The sequence below is a fragment of the Myxocyprinus asiaticus genome, chromosome 47 (genome assembly GCF_019703515.2).
Source record: "Myxocyprinus asiaticus isolate MX2 ecotype Aquarium Trade chromosome 47, UBuf_Myxa_2, whole genome shotgun sequence".
NCBI lineage: Eukaryota > Metazoa > Chordata > Actinopteri > Cypriniformes > Catostomidae > Myxocyprinus > Myxocyprinus asiaticus.
The window spans coordinates 24,990,659-25,007,931 of NC_059390.1; the positions used below are offsets into that span (position 1 = coordinate 24,990,659).

Consider the following 17,273-nt stretch of genomic DNA (forward strand, 5'->3'; position numbering starts at 1 on the left):
CAAAATATCATCTTCTGCACAGAATTGTGCCACAAATATAACTCCATACAGTACCTGCGCTGTTTCATTACGTCGCGCTCCGTCTAGCTGCGTTTGAACGCGCCTATAATGCCCAAAATTTAAGCTCGCGCCAACGATACACCTAAATAATGCTGTCTTAAGTAGGCAGTTCACCAAGTTTTGACACACTGCCAGACTGTTTAGCGTGATTCTCAGTGTTCGGAGCAGCACAACATGCGTAATTGAGTGTTGTTTAATATCATGGGCGGGAACTCCGGTTCTCTCACGGGTGAGGGGCTTGGAAAAAGCTCTGCGCAGCTCTGGAAAACAGTGCTGGAGAAAGAGCAAAATGTGGATATTTAGGATCGCAGTTTTTACAATAGGTAAGATTTGTTTATTTGTGCCGTCAATTCATAACTCTGACTCTGCCTCTTTTATATACAATGTGAATATGTTGTTTTTTTGTTTTGTTTTGTTTTTTTGCTAAGAACTGTAAGGTTCTTAAGTTGCTTATATGGTTAAATTAAGATTTAAAAAGTTTTAATGTTACATTACATATTTTTTTTTTTTCAGATTAGTGCACTGGTTTCTGGGTTCTTTAAAGCACCAATACATACATTATTTAGTAAAGAACTAGAGAATAACAAGTTCTTTGTGGAACTTGAAATGGTTCTCATGTGGTATCAGGCTGTAAAACCATTTATGGTTCTAATTTGATTTATTTGTAAGAGCATTGATATTCTGCCTGCATTTAAAGTATAAAAGCAGGGGAAACTGTGTTTTAGGAAAGAAAGGTTCAGTTATGTTTTCCATTATTTGTTGGGAGTGTGATCAAATACAGTCTGTGGTTTAAAATCAGCATCCATCCTTATCTTGTCTGTTCATACATTTATTGAGGTGGCAGGTTAGATAGTGTCAAGTTTGGTGTTGTGTGCACATCATCTGGTTTTCTACATGCTACATTAAACTCTCCATTGGGTCAAAAGTCGTTCCCATGTGGCATTCATTTGAATAATTAGAAACAGACTCTATTGTAACCCAGATGCCAAAATAATTTAACCACATGCATAGGTTACACGAAGTTTCAACTGTTTCAGAAACAGTTAAGGCAATAAAATAGTTTTAATAATCCATTTTATTGCAAATGTTTATATGATGTTTATATAATGGATTTGTACATTTGGTTAATATCTCTAAAATTATGCAACTCATGTCTATGAATAATTAAGAGCACGGACTTATTAATAAAATAAATATGACAGTCATGTGTCAAGCTTCAGTTGTAGAATCTCAGTCCAGCATCTTATATTTTCTCTCATAGTCACTGGTTTGCGTGTCCTGGCACAAAATCCAGATCAAAATGACAAATGTACAGAAGGGAGCTGTTACCCCGCCACTGGCGATCTGCTGATCGGCAGAGCACATCGGCTTACTGCCACCTCTACCTGTGGATTGGATGGACCAGAGACATTCTGCATCATGAGTCATCTGCAGGTAATGTAACAGAGCATGGCAAACTCCTTGTGCTATACAAGACAGACATGCTGTTAAGAATTACAATAAAATATCTCCAAATCATGTTTATTTGATTTACATTTACCAAGATCCACAGATAGACAGACTGACTGATTGACTGATTGATTGAGTGATTGATCGAAGGACTTGTATGGGTCAGTGACGACGTGATGCTAATTTATTTGTCTGAAACTATTGTTATTCGAAAATACAAAAAAAATGAAATTCACACAAAATTATTACTTAAATACACCTCTTTGATAAGCATGTTTTCAACTACTGAATACAAAGTCATTTTATAATTTTTTCTTGGGGCTTAAAATAAAAAAAATATTCTAAGTGGTGTAACCATCCGGAGACAGAGAAAAGATTAAAAGTCTCTTTTAAAGCTGACATTCTTGAAAAAATCAATATTGGCATGAGTAGTGTAGAATAATCTTTTATTATTATTCCTTTATTCTTTAAAAAAAAAAAAAAAAATGTATAGCAGTTAAATGTTAATATTTGAAAAACTTTTGTCTGCCAAATCAAATTTCTCTGGTAAAATCAATATGCAGGTAGCCACTTTGTTATGTGATTTAAAAAAAAAACACACACACACACACACACACAGAGGACCCAATGAAACCCTCAATCCCCTCAGATAGAATGACTTTTCCTTCTGGCACTACTGATAATGTGTTATGTGAGTGACCTCTGAGATACGCTTCTGGTCCTGTGGACACCACAAAGTAATCACATTTACATAAACAATTCTGAGCATGATTCGCTGGTTGCATTTCCACTCCAGAATTAAATCTTTACTCCACCGACTGGAGCTCACATGCGCCCATACCTTCAACAACACTTCCAGCTTCGGCCACAGGGGGGTGGTTTTAAAATTCACCAGTTTCAACCGAATTTACAGTGTGATAAGTATAGAGATTCCCCATATAAAATTTTTGATATAAATATATTGTAAAGTTTTTCACTCATTTCATCCACCTCTTGTACATGATGCATGCAAAATAAAAACACCAGTGATTTGATCATAGTCTTGGTGTTGTGTATGTTGTTGGGTGGGTATTACAACATTCTGTTTCTCTGCCCACTCTTTAATTCACTGTCTGATGAACAATCAGATCTCTGTGTGCAGAATATGTGATGGGAGGGAGGACTGATGAAGGCCCCTCTCTCAGAAATGCTCCAGACTCCCTCAGGCCACTATTTTGCCCTTTAAACGATCTGTGTGGCCTATCTTTTCCATTCCATACATCAAATCACGTGAGAAGTTCAGTGTGTGATTAGCCTGTGATCAGACAGAATATTTGGACTGAGGCTAATGCGTAGATCTGATCTGGAATATAATCAGGGCTGTTTCGGTACTATCGGTAGACAGGAGCGCTAATATCGAGGTCACCAAAACACCAACCACAACATCACTTTCCTGTAGGGGCTCCGCAAAGATCCAGGAGCTGTTTTGCAAATATTATTTTATACGGGCAAGTTATATGTTAACACTTAATATGTTAATATGTGTGTGTGCATGTGAGTGTTCATGTGTGTTTATGTTAGTGAGAGAGTTGTGGATGGTGCGCATTCAGAACATCTGGAGTCCTGCTGTCCGCATTAATGTGTTTTCACTCTGCCAGTCCACAAAAGACTCTACAGTATATCTCTCACACAGTCCACTAACATCTGCATTTCTCTCTCTGTTCATCTTCAGGATGAGAAGAAATGTTTTGAATGTGATTCCCGAAAGATGTACAATGAGTTCACCTATCCCTTCAGCCATACCATTGAGAATGTGGTGACAAACTTCGCTCCCAATCGTCTCAAAACCTGGTGGCAGTCCCAGAACGGTAAGAGTGTGTGTGAACCAAGTCGAAATACACACGCAATTCAAACTTCTACAGGAAAGAAAAATCACAAATGAGATCTTTTTAATATCACAGTTTTTTCTCCTAGACAGTAATGACATGGAGATCAAATTGAGACTTTTGCTTCAGTCTCCTGCTTGTGTTTTCCCCTGAGAAAAAGATCCCAGTAATCTATATTTCCTCTAAAGTTTCTGAAGAGTTTCACAGTTTCAACATCTCAAACTGTGCTCAGAATTACTGCAATACCAAAGTCTGCAATCTAAAGTCAGAGATCTCAATATAAATGTAAACATGTCTTATCACGTTTTTCCAAGTCCATATTATCAAATGTAATTTTATAGCTTTTATATACTTTTACTGTATGCTTGCAATTGTTAGGAGAATTATCAGAGACAAAGTTCAGAGACTTTCATGAAATGTAACTGATAACGGTAAATCAATTTTTGATCTTGACACTCATTATAGAACACTCAAATGTTCTGAACGGTGTTACTCCCAAAAAAAAGTAATACATTTAAGATTACTAATTACTTCTCTAAAATTATAATCAAATTATATTAATTATTACTTCATGAAAAAGTAATCACATTGCTGCTACTCTTACTTTTAAGCAACTTTCTAAAACCCCTAGAAACGGAACCCATAGAAAAGCTTTTGTTTATTCACGTAACAGTTTCAAAAGAATGTCTATATTTTTTCTCCATTGACGTTCGCAAGTCATACATTCAGCAACACGTTTCTCCTTGAAAATTACCTGTTATGGGGCGCAGGGCCTTCAGCTCTCCTTAAAGGGATAGTTCACCCAAAAATTACAGTTCTCTTATCATTTACTCACCCTCATGCCATCCCAGATATGTATGACTTTATTTCTTCAGCAGAACATAAATGAAGATTTTTAGAAAAATATTTCAGCTCTGTAGGTCCATACAATGCAAGTGAATGGTGATCAGATCTTTATAGCTCCAAAAATCACATAAAGTTAATATAGATGTAATCCATAAAACTCCAGTGGTTTAATCCAAATCTTCTGAAGCAATATAATAGGTGTGGGTGAGAAACAGAACAATATTAAAATCTTTTTTTTAAATTTTATTTTATTTTTTATTTTTTTTACTGCAAATCTATACTTTCACTTTCCCTTTACATTTGAAAGTCACATTTGGTGCCTGTTTAGTTTCACTTTTACATCTGAGAGTGAAAGTTAAAGTGGAGATTATGACCATGTTAACTACATTAAACAGAAGGTTTTTCAGATTTGTTTTGCAGGTTTTTGCAGCATTGAAGCACACTAGATACTCTTTGGAACATTCTCAGTCATGCTGGATAATACGAATAAAGTTTTGCACAAACTTTTAGAGTCCACGACAGCTCGAGTGCATGCTGTCATTAAAGCCAGAAGGGGGATATACCAAATACTAAGACATTTTAAAAAGTCATATACATTTTTCATTTCAGCTTACAACTCAAATTGTTGATTGTAATGCAAAATGGGGAAAGAATCACAAGAGTGTAGCATTTTCACAAATGGACTCAGAATTTGAAACATTAATGATTTTAAGAAACACATCAATTCTCATGTCTTCAGTCCACAAAGAATTTCCATTGGAAGAACACACTGTCTCTTGAGAGAGAAACTTGGATTAAGAGAGAGGGGGAGGATGGAAGCAGAATAAGGAAAAGAAACAGCTTAACTCTGAGGATGAAACACACAGGAAGTAGAGTGAATGGGAAAGTGAGAGTTGGGACGGGATGGGTGAAGCCGCTGGGCGTGGGAAACAGCTGGCCTGCTCTCTCCCTGGTGACCAGCCTCCACAACAGTCACACTAAGAGACAGACTCCACAGATGTGGCACAGCATCACTAATTCTCGGAATGTATGAGTTTGGATACTTTATTTGGCAGTGTGTTTGTTTTGTTACACCCGGATTCCCTGAGAGTACATGCAGATGAAATGCAAACACATTTTTTTCATTATGTTACAAGCATAGAGATTTTACATATTTAAAATGACAGTGAACTAACTTTGTGAATAGTTTTGGTTCATTGGCAATAGTTTCCTGCATTTCACATTTTCAATCCCCTACTGATCGAGTAAAACTTACATTTCAAATTCTTGTAAATATGATTACAATGCATCACGCATAATTTTTAAATAATATTTGTAGAATACACTTAACATTGAGTTTAAACGTATGTACATCTGTTCGTGTTTCGTACAGCTGAAAGAAATCTTTAATTTGAGCGGAAAACAAAAACAACTGCTGCTCAATGCTGAACATGTTCATTTGGGTCTATGACATCAGAAATCCAGCAATTTCAGAACAAGAGGTTTTGCTGCTTAGTTTCCATACATTTTTTTGACTGGGGAGGAAGTTTTGGTACATTTTCATTGTATATCAAACTTAAAAATATAATCAATTAAAGAAATATTTAAAGGTGAAGTATATACACACAACATTTGAGAGATGAGGCAAGAGAGCAGGATCTAAACGCAGCTTATTTTAATGAAAAACATTTGAAACATAAGAACTGAACAAACCATTACAGCCTAAAAATGGAAAACAGACAATGAACAGAGGAAAACACAGGGATTCAATACATGGACTAATAAGCAAATAAGGGACACCTGACACTAATGAACACAAGAACCAATGAACAAAGACAAAGAAAAGAACTACAAAACCCATAATCAATTATATTATAATACCGGTATATATATATATAAATATACCGATCAGACACAACATTAAAACCACCTGCCTAATATTGTGTAGTTCCCCCTCATGCCGCCAAAACAGCGGCACGAGATGCTATTTTTCTCACCGCAATTGTACAGAGTGGTTATCTGAGTTACTGTAGACTTTGTCAGTTCAAACCAGTCTGGCCATTCTCTGTTGACCTCTCTCATCAACAAGACATTTCCATCCAAAGAACTGCCGCTCACTGGATGTTTTTTGTTTTTGGCAATATTCGGTGTAAATTCTAGAGACTGTTGTGCATGAAAATCCCAGGAGATCAGCAGCTCACCAGCACCTCTTCTTCCTGAGACGGCTGAGGAAGTTTGGAATGAACCACCACATCCTCACACGGTTCTACACCAGCACTGTAGAGAGTATCCTGACTGGCTGCATCACCGCCTGGTACGGCAACAGCACCGCCATCAAACGCAAAGCCCTGCAAAGGGTGGTGCGAACTGCCAGACACATCATTGGAGGAGAGCTTCCCTCCTCCAGGACATATATACCAGGCGGTGTGTGAAAAAAGCTCAGATGATCATCGGAGACTCCAGTCACCCGAGCCATGGGCTGCTCTAACTGCTACCAGCAGGCGGTATTGCAGCATCAGGACCAGCACCAGCCGACTACATGACAGCTTCTTCCCCCAAGCAATCAGACTTTTGAACTCTTGATCTCTCACGATCAAAATACATCAGCACTGCACTTTATTAATCTTATTATCTCACACCGGACTGTCATAAATTATATTCTCTCTAAACAACACAGTGGCAACTTACTATCAACCGACAGCCTGAATGTCAATACAGTACAATACAACCTACTGTATATTATATATATACTATTTTTATTGTATACTGTGTATTCTATATTGTGTGTATGTGTATTCTATATTGTGTGTATTGTATATTGTATACTGTACATTGTATATTATTAATTGTATATCGTGTTGTGTGTAATTATGTGTATATTAGATATGTAAATTGTGTTGTGTAAATCTGATGTTTATTGTAAATTGGTATATGTCTCATCACTGTCATGACTACTATGTTGCTTGGAACTGCACCCAAGGCTTTCACCCACCTTTGCACTTGTGTATGTGGTTGAGTGACAATAAAGTGGTTTGATTTGATTTGATTTGATTTGAGTTATGTAAGTATTCAAACCATCCCATCAGGCATCAACAATCATGCCACTGTCCAAATCACTGAGATCACATTTTTTCCCCATTCTGATGGTTGATGTGAACATTAACTGAAGCTCCTGACCCGTATCTGAATGATTTTATGCTCTGCACTGCTGCCACACGATTGGCTGATTAGATAATTGCATGGATGATTGTTGGTGCCAGATGGGCTGGTTTGAGTATTTCTGTAACTGCTGATCTCCTGGGATTTTCACGCACAATAGTCTCTAGAATTTACTCTGAATGGTGCCAAAAACAAAAAACATCCAGTGAGCGGCAGTTCTGTGGATGGAAATGCCTTGTTGATGAGAGAGGTCAACAGAGAATGGCCAGATTGGTTTGAACAGACAAAGTCTACAGTAACTCAGATAACCGCTCTATACAATTGTGGTGTGAAGAATATAATCTCAGAATGCTATTCTGAGATGCGGCTTGGTGCTGTTTTGGCGGCACAAGGGGGACCTACACAATATTAGGCAGGTGGTTTTAATGTTGTGACATCGGTGTGTGTGCGTGTGTGTGTATATATATAATTCATTTTTATTTTTATTTAATTTTTGTGTTTGTGTCAAACAATTAAAGCAGTATTGGCTCAGCCAATGGCATGAGTTCGGTTTGGGTGACCAATTGAAGATGGGGTGTTTGGGAAACCTGTTTGAAAGTCATTACTTTTTAAATTCAGTTTGGTGCCGCAGAAATGATACACTTTACTAACATGCTACTGCTCTTTTAAAAATAATAATTAGTGAAATATTGTTTTTTACTTGAAATATTATTATTAATTATTCAGTGGTTATGAAATCAGTTTATATCTTAGTATATAATATTAAGTTTCTAAATATATATATATATACTGTTATTGTACTATCTATCTCTCCTTCTCTCTTTCTCCTTTCCGCACTCACTTCTACATCTCTTTATCAGGAGTTGAAAATGTGACCATTCAGCTGGACTTGGAGTCTGAATTCCACTTCACACACCTCATCATGACCTTTAAGGTGAAATAAACACTAAATATTCACTGAAGCAGAGCAAACACTAACCAGGGCACACTCTTGAGGAATGTGGAACATGTGTGGAGATATGTTTGAAGTGCTTCTCGTGTCAGAATTTGAAAATGATGTGTACATTTTATGTTTTTGCTGTGTTTCACAGACCTTTCGTCCTGCCGCCATGGTGATCGAGCGTTCGTCAGATTTTGGGCAAAGCTGGCAGGTGTACCGTTACTATGCTTTTAACTGCAATAACTCCTACCCACACGTCCCTCAAGGGCCAATCAAAAAAGTGGATGATGTCATTTGTGACAGTCGCTATTCTGGCATTGAGCCATCAACAGAGGGAGAAGTACATATACATATAAACACACTTTTTTTTTTTTAAAACATAAGTGCTCAACACACTTTATAAACGTAATCTCTAGCAAATGGATTTAGTAAATAAACTCACTGCCACTGTTCTTGTGCATAGGTGATTTTCAGGGTGCTTGATCCTGCATTTGTGATTCCTGACCCTTACAGTCCACATATTCAGAGTAAGTTATTATCATGTCTCCACGGCAACCCAATAGGAGGCTTTGTGCATTTGTGTATGCGCGTCATTCTTGTAGGGTCAAGAAGTTATGAATTTTTTTAATTTATTTTTTTACTTTATTTTTATAATTTTTTTTGTAGTGTCTATTTTTGGTCTTACTGATCACTGATTATCATTGTTTAGTAATTATGATACACTGATTTGTGTTTGTGTGTGTGTGTAGACTTACTAAAGATCACAAACTTGCGCATTCGGATGGAGAAGTTACACACTCTAGGTGATAATCTGTCTGATGATCGAGAGAAGGTGAAAGAGAAATACTATTATTCTCTTTATGACATGATCATCCGTGGCAACTGTTTCTGCTATGGCCATGCCGCCAAGTGTGCACCAGTCTACGATGACGTTGGAGTCGAGGGCATGGTGACTAAACAACATTAATAACAATAAAAGCGGCAACTCTTTACATCTCACCTTTATGTAAGTGTGTGAATGTGTGTGTGTGTGTGTGTGTGTGTGCAGGTTCATAGTCAGTGTGTGTGTAATCACCACACTGCTGGACTGAACTGTGAGCAGTGTGAGGACTTTTACCAAGATCTGCCCTGGAGACCAGCAGAGGGCCGCAACACAAACGCATGCAAGAGTACGACAAACACACATGCAGCTTAAACACATATTTTCAATAATAATAATAAAAATAAAATAAAAATCAAGACACCATGAAATAGTAACTGACACTACAAAATTTTTGTCTTCTTAACTAATAAAAATATATAATCTAAAAACAATATAAATTTACTCGGAGAAGCAAAATTACAGAATATATTACGGTATGTTTTCAGAGAATATTTCTTGAATTAAGTTTCTTACCTCTTTGGCAGATTGTTTTTGTTTTATTATTATTATTTATTAGGGCTGTGAATTGATTAAAAAATGTTAACTAATTAATCACGATAAATCATGGTACATGATACATTACAACAAACATAAAAAAAATCATCATAAAAACAATATATTTATTTTATGCTTTGTCTCAAAGAACTTTATTTTAATTACTTAAATATGTATGTTAATTTTTGTACATAGAGTTAATTAGACACATTTTACAAGTATTAGTCTTTGATACAAGTATATGTTTACATGCCATAAAATCAGTGGTCATGCTATAATTACAATTTGGACAACATTTTCTGGTGTTTTCCAGAGGAATTTATTTTTTATAATAGGCAGATTCAATTCATATCAAACTTTATTGGCAAGAGAAACTTAAGTGTACATTGCCAATGCATTATTAGACACTATACATACAGATATAAAACATATTGAATGCTGAAGTTTAATTTGCTGAAGTATAAAATCTCAAAACTATTATTTTCTCTGGCTGCCGTTCAGTCTCTACAAGTATACCTGAACATCCAAGTCCTTCTCAGTCTCACACACACACTGGGTCTCACTCACGTGGGCGGTTGAAGTCTACATTCTCCGTACAGTAAATCCGCCCCCATATTTTTTATGAACAGGACATGCGTTGTGCGTAATGAATATGCATGCACTGCTTTACACAATCAGTTTCTGTCCGAGGATGTGCAGTTGAGCTGAGCGTGTTTCTCCTTAAAATGTATGTATGCCAATGTTAGCCACAGAAAGTGGGGAAAAACATTGAAGTTTCGCCCATTGTACAAAGGTGCCTGGGTTTGTTCCTGGCAGGCAGCAGATGCTCACACTAATCGGCAGTGTGAGCATCTGAGTAGCCAGGAAGATCTCGAGACAACTTTCTCCTATTGCGTGAAGGACCAGGAAGTAAAAAACAAAACAAAAAAAACAGATACTGCATTGAGTTTTGTTTTTTTACGCGTTAAAGAAAAAAATATTAATCGCAGAAATTAATGCATTAAATTTCCCAGCTGTATTATTTATTATTATTATTGTTTTAGCAAAAATCCAACAAGATTCAGTGAGGTTTATGATACAAAGCAAAAAACATTTTTAGCTTAATTTACGATATATTCTCAGAAAAGATGTCTTATTACAGTGTCTTATACACTTTTGCTTCTTGAATCAGTCTCACCAGGATTTCGCAGTACTTTTTACTTGATTATTGCGGCCAAATTAATTTATTCACTGTTGCTTTGCGCAAAATTGCGAAGCTATTTGTGCCATTTTTGTTATTGTTGTTGTTGTTTTGCAGGGAAAACTTACAAATAATCACAGGATACTTGTGTAATTTGTGTCAATGAAGGTATAAGTGAGATTGCCTATAATTATTTGATTGCATAATTGAATATGCAGCTAGCAAAAAATAAATAAATAAATATAAAATAAACACTAAAATGCAATCAATTTAAGAGGTGGAACCTGTGATAGGGGGGTGGTGGAACTGCTGTACATTGAACAAGCACTACATGGACGCGTTAATGCACCCTTCTGCCGCAATTATCACCTGTTGCCTCATTTGATTTAACCGTGATTATCTGAGAGAACTGTGAATATTGAGTGCTTCAAATTCAAATAACATTATACTATCCAAATAAGGGATTTTAAAAAATACATAGAAATGTCAATCAAGAACGAGTTTTTGAGTCTCATTTTCACTGTGCAAGAGTGCATTATGTGAGCACTCCAAATGAACTGTTGGAAAGAAATACGTTACATTAAAGATGTAAAGTGCCTTGCGAATGCCGTTTCATGTTGTGTTTAAATGTTTTGTTTGCTTTTCCACCTGTCATCTTGCCTCTCTGTCCCAGAATGTGAGTGTAACGGGCACTCGCGTTCGTGTCACTTTGACATGGCGATGTATCTGTCATCGGGGAACATGAGTGGAGGAGTGTGTGAGGATTGTCAACACAACACACTGGGCCAATGGTGTGAGAGCTGTAAACCCTTCTACTACAAGCACCCGGAGAGAGATATCAGAGACCCCAACATCTGTCAGCGTAAGTGTGTTTAACTAAATATGATTTAAATTCGTACCGCTGGTACCATTTGTACTTTGGTTAAAGCACTTATGTTAATTCTTCCACGCAAAAATGTGTTATTTTAGCTGTAAAGTTGTCTAGATCGTCCTTTTGAGGTGGAAATACTTTTCTAGGCAGATCTAAGTTATGTGCTACACGCAATTTCTGTGGATGGAGTTTGCTTCATGTAAACAGTACTTTGTAAATAGTAATGTCACACCCCTTTCTAGTATTCTTGCCTATATTAAGCGGATGTTATCAAGTTTGCCTTCACATAGTCATGACATGAGTTGAAAGATTGGATATAACTTTGCACCGTGTTGGGGAGTAGCTAACTAACAAGTAGCAATGCTATTAACTTAACTACATTTTTCAGTAGCTTGACAGTAGCTCAGCTGCTTTTAAAACAGTGTAGCAATTCCAGTAGAGAACTACTTGTTCCAGCAAGTAGTGGTGTAGCGTGACCAAATGCTACATCATGCTCTGGTCAGATTATAACGAATAGCTCTCTTTATTGCGTAGAAGCCAAATTTCTGCCGGCAAAATGTCTGACGAATTTACAGCGTATTCTGACTGCTGGTCAGAATCAGGCAGTGCCTTTCTTCTTCTTCTGCAATGGCAGATCACAAACTAAAATAGTGCATTACCACCATCTACTGTTAAATCATGCAGCTTATTGTATGGCTCACTTGTATAAGAGACTGTATGATGGTTATGTAGCTTATGTAACGATGAGGTAAATAAAGAGATGACGATGATGTGATGAACCCAAGTGCAGTTTTATTTTTCAAACATGGAATCCAGTAACCCTAACTATAAACGTGAACTAAACATAAACTAGACTTGACTTAAACATAATTTGACTTCAAATGATACAACAAAGTTACATTTACAATACCTGACACTAGACAATGGCAAACATGAGGGCTTAAATACAAGGACATGGGTAACAGGTAAACAAGACAACCAATTACAAGACAAATCTATAAACAAGATAACAACACTAAATGAACTTTAACCAATGAAAACACAAGACTAATAACAAAGTAATCAAACAATGAAAACAAGACACATGAATAGGGGAAACATATGACAAGATTACATGAGGGAACAGGAAATCACATGACATGAACAGTAACTAAACTTGAAAATAAAATACATAAAAACAAGAACAAAACACATAAACATGACACATGTCCTCTTTTTTGAACCTGAAAAATGGCCTTTAAATGACCGGGATTTAGCTTTGTCTTCCTATTGATGTGCTCTCTAGAATTAGGACTATCATACATTCTGTATAATTGGTACTGCACATCAGTTTTGATTCATATACGTGTCCTTATGTGATTATTCTGGCTGAGAGCAGAAGAGCATGCACTCTTTCAAAAACCTTTTTATACATTCTCTCTCTCTCTCGCTCACCTGCTCACTCACCGCTCACTGCATATGTGTGCGGGAAAGAGATCACCAGACGTGCTCTGCCACTCTCAGCAAGAAACATCAATAACATAAGTACACTTTTAATAGTATGTTACCCAACTCTGCAAATTATTAAATAGAACACCTGTTTTATCAGACTCACGCTTACTACACAAAGTCATTTTTAACTAAAAATGTTGACTATATCGAGAAAACAACAAATATTGTCAGATATTTGTAGCGTAACCTCTGTATGTGACCTATAGAGCTGCTCTTGCGTGTCAGTGGTAAAAAAGTCAGAAAATACAGTGAACAAGAACACAGGTGAGGGTAGAAACAAGCCCTGAGTCTCTATTATCCATACTAAATATTATGTGACGAGCACAAAACTTCAGCCCAAGGAGAGTTTGTGATAAAAATGTATGACTTTAGGGAAGTAGGCTACACCTGTGCACAGCAGGACTGAAAAGTGTGAGTATAAAATATAAGTTTATAGTATACATTTTTTTTTAATGGCATCTGATCTTTTCTGTTTTTATTTTCTGTTGTTGTTGTTGATATAAATGTAATTAATACATTTATTAATTAATAAATGTTATTATTGTAAATTTTGTTAATATTATTATTGGTTTGATAGTAAAAAAAAAAATTTAAAAAAATTGCCTCATTAAGTATTGTAGCTTCAATGTACAGTGCTGTGAAAAAGTATTTGCCCCCTTCCTGATTTCTTCTATTTTTGTGTATTTTTCAGACTAAATAGTTTTAGATCTTCAAACGAGATATAACATAAAACAAAGGCAACCTGGGTAAACACAAAATATATTTTTCTAAAATATTTTTTTTTTTTTATTAAAGCAAAAAAGTTATCCAACACCTATATCACACATGTGAAAAACTAACTGCCCCCTTAAACTTAATAGCTGGTTGTGCCACCCATAACTGCAACCAAACACTCCTGATAACTGGAGATCAGTCTTTCACAAAGCTGTGGTGGAATTTTGGTCCACTCTTCTTTGCAGAACTGCTTTAGTTCAGCCACATTGGAGGGTTTTCAAGTATGAACTGCCTTTTTAAGGTCCTGCCACAGCATCTCAACCAGGTTCAGGTCAGGACTTTGACTTGGCCACTCCAAAACTTTAATTTTGCTTTTTTCGAGCCATTCAGAGGTGGACTTACTCCTATGCTTTGGATCATTGTCTTGCTGCATAATCCAGTTGCGCTTGAGCTTCAACTCACGGACTGATGATCGGATGTTCTCCTTTAGGATTTTCTGGTATTCTGATTTTCAGAATTCAGTTTCCCTCAATTATTGCAAGTTGTCCTGGCCCTGAAGCAGCAAAGCATCTCCATACCATCACACTACCACCACCATGCTTGACCGTAGGTATGATGTTCTTTTTTTGAAATTGTGTGTTTGATTTACACCAGATATAACAGGACCCCTGTCTTCCAAACAGTTTAACTTTCAGCTCATCAGTCTGCAGAACATTTTCCCAAAATCTTTGAGGATCATCAAAGTGCGTTTTGGCAAAATTCAGAAGAGCCTTTGTGTTCTTCTGGGTCAGCAGTGGTTTTCTGGTAGTGGAGTCATGGACAGTGACCTTTATTGATGCGAGAGAGGCCTGCAGTTCCTTGGAAGTTGTCCTTGGCTTTTTGTGACTTCCTGGATGAGTCGTCGCTATGCTATTGGAGGAATTTTGGAAGGTCGGCCACTTCTGGGAAGGTTCACTACTGTGCCAAGTTTTCTCCATTTGGAGATAATGGCTCTCACTGTGGTTCTTTGAAATCACAGAGCCTTTGAAATAGCTTTGTAACCCTTCCCACACTGATGTATTTCAATCACCTTTTTCCTCATCATTTCTGGAATTTCTTTTGACCATGGCATAGTGTGCTACTGGGTGAGACCTTATAGCCAACTTCATGCTGCTGAAAAAGTTCTGTTTAGGTATTGATTTGATTGAAAAGGGCTGGCAGTAATCAGGGCTGGGTGTGTCTAGTCCAGCTAAACCCCATGGACTAGGGGTTGGGGGGTTGGGGGGGGGGGAATACTTTTTCACACAGGCCCAGTTGGTATTGGATAACCTTTTTCTTCAATAAATAACATTATCATTTAAAAACTGTATTTTGTGTTTACTCAGATTGCCTTTGTTTTATGTTAGATTTTGTTTGAATTTTTGAAACAAATTAGTATGAGATATACACAAAAACAGAAGAAATCAGTATGGGGGGAAATACTTCTCCACAGCACTATAGTTAGCAACTTTTTGATAGTAACTTATAGAGTAGCTAACTACTTTTTCAAAAGAGTAGCTTGACTGTAGCTTAACTACTTTATAGTGTGAGTAGTTTGTAGCTTGTCAAACTACAGTTTCAAAGTAGCTTCCCAAACACTGTTTTGCACAGAGAAGGTTAGTAAGTAATTCTATCACATTAGTCTCATGTTAATGTTTTATTTTTGGTGCTGTATGAGTGGCATGGTGACTCAGCGGTTAGCCCTGTTGTCTCACAACAAGAAGGTCCTGGGTTCGAGTCAACTGGGCCTTTCTGTGTGGAGTTTGCATGTTCTCCCTGTATTTGCATAGGTTTCCTCCAGGTGCTCTGGTTCCAGGTCCCCCACAAGTCCAGTAACATGCAGGTTAAGTGAACTGAAGACTCTAAATTGCCCTGTAGATGTGAGTGAGAGTCCCCCAGCCACTGGGGGTTGCATGAGGAAGGGCACCTGGTGTAAAACCTGTGCCAAGTCAAATATGCAGATTATAGATGGTCTGCTGTGGCATCCCCTAACAGGAGCAGCTGGAAGAAGATTTTTGGTACCTTACTGTATTTTGTTTTACAGTCTAAGCGAGGAGCTGATATATGTTCTGTGGAAATCGACAGCATGTCACAGATAATGTCGGTAGGATGATTTAGACTAAAGGATGATTTAGACAACTTTACAGATCAAATAAGGAGCACCTTTTGCTCAGTGAATTTGTTTAAATGATTTAACAAAAAATATTAGCTGCATATTTCTGCTTTTGAACCCTCTGAATACCTTGCCCCATAGAATTCCATTGTAAGTACATTACTTAAAACCTCATTTTTGGTTGTTTTTATAAACTGAGGGACAAGACTAAATTATTTCATGTGGTAATAGAGAGCATTTCCTTATAGTTTAAGTTGTATTTTACCTGAAATACTCCTTCAAATAACAGTTTTGATTTTAATATTTGTGTAATCTGTGTGTTTGTGTTTAGCCTGTGACTGTGACCCACGAGGGTCTCTGAATGAAGGCTTATGTGACAGTGCTACGGATGTGCTCAGAGGTATGATTGCTGGACAGTGTCGCTGCAAAGCTAATGTGGAGGGAGAACGCTGTGACCACTGTAAGAAAGGACAATATGGCCTCAGCGATGATCCATTGGGCTGTCGGCGTGAGTTACATACACATTCTTTAAGGCTTTGACCTGTGAAAGACTTTCTGTTTGTCTGTAATCAGTTAGCATGATCAAGTCTGTGTTATTTTTTCTTTTGTGCCCCAGCATGCAGCTGTAATGCTCTCGGCACACTCCCAGCAGGACGTCCCTGTGATATACAGACAGGAAGCTGTTACTGTAAACGTCTTGTTACTGGACAAAACTGTGACCAGTGTCTGGTGAGACAGCATTATGGGTGAATTTGTTTTGGTTTGTGGATTTGGCTATGTTCTGAATGGACTAGCTTACTGCTTACTTCATAGTGTGTAGTAAACACTGTATACTGCATACTATTAAAAAAAAATAGTACCTTGAAACTGTATTATTCAATGATGCTTTCAAATGGTAATAAGGGACATTGTTGTCACACGACCTCATTGTGTTGCATGTGAGTGGCATCAAGTTATAACTGTTATTTTCCATTTGATTTTCTTGCATAAAGTAAATTCACAAATTGGATGGAAACATAGCTAGTATGTTATTCCAAGCAAAGCCTAACACTATTATTCCTTTCAGCCTCAGCACTGGGGTCTCAGTACAGATATGGACGGCTGCAGACCATGTGACTGTGACATAGGCGGAGCTTTGAATAATAAGTAAGAACGAAATAATTGTAACGAC

At 37.1% G+C, this 17,273-nt stretch overlaps 1 protein-coding gene across 1 annotated transcript in view; it reads left to right on the top strand.

Moving 5' to 3' along the window:
* Nucleotides 1–246: 246 nt before the first annotated feature.
* The window catches only part of LOC127436829 (laminin subunit beta-1-like), a 74,905-nt gene continuing 57,878 nt past the window's right edge, over nucleotides 247–17,273 (top strand). The window contains exons 1-12 of the mRNA XM_051691263.1: nucleotides 247–383; nucleotides 1,322–1,494; nucleotides 3,221–3,356; nucleotides 8,219–8,292; nucleotides 8,450–8,638; nucleotides 8,762–8,825; nucleotides 9,048–9,247; nucleotides 9,347–9,467; nucleotides 11,569–11,757; nucleotides 16,434–16,610; nucleotides 16,719–16,831; nucleotides 17,169–17,248. Coding sequence (XP_051547223.1) covers nucleotides 350–383; nucleotides 1,322–1,494; nucleotides 3,221–3,356; nucleotides 8,219–8,292; nucleotides 8,450–8,638; nucleotides 8,762–8,825; nucleotides 9,048–9,247; nucleotides 9,347–9,467; nucleotides 11,569–11,757; nucleotides 16,434–16,610; nucleotides 16,719–16,831; nucleotides 17,169–17,248 — 1,550 coding nt within the window. The 5' untranslated portion in view covers nucleotides 247–349. The remainder of the gene's footprint in view (nucleotides 384–1,321; nucleotides 1,495–3,220; nucleotides 3,357–8,218; nucleotides 8,293–8,449; nucleotides 8,639–8,761; nucleotides 8,826–9,047; nucleotides 9,248–9,346; nucleotides 9,468–11,568; nucleotides 11,758–16,433; nucleotides 16,611–16,718; nucleotides 16,832–17,168; nucleotides 17,249–17,273) is intronic.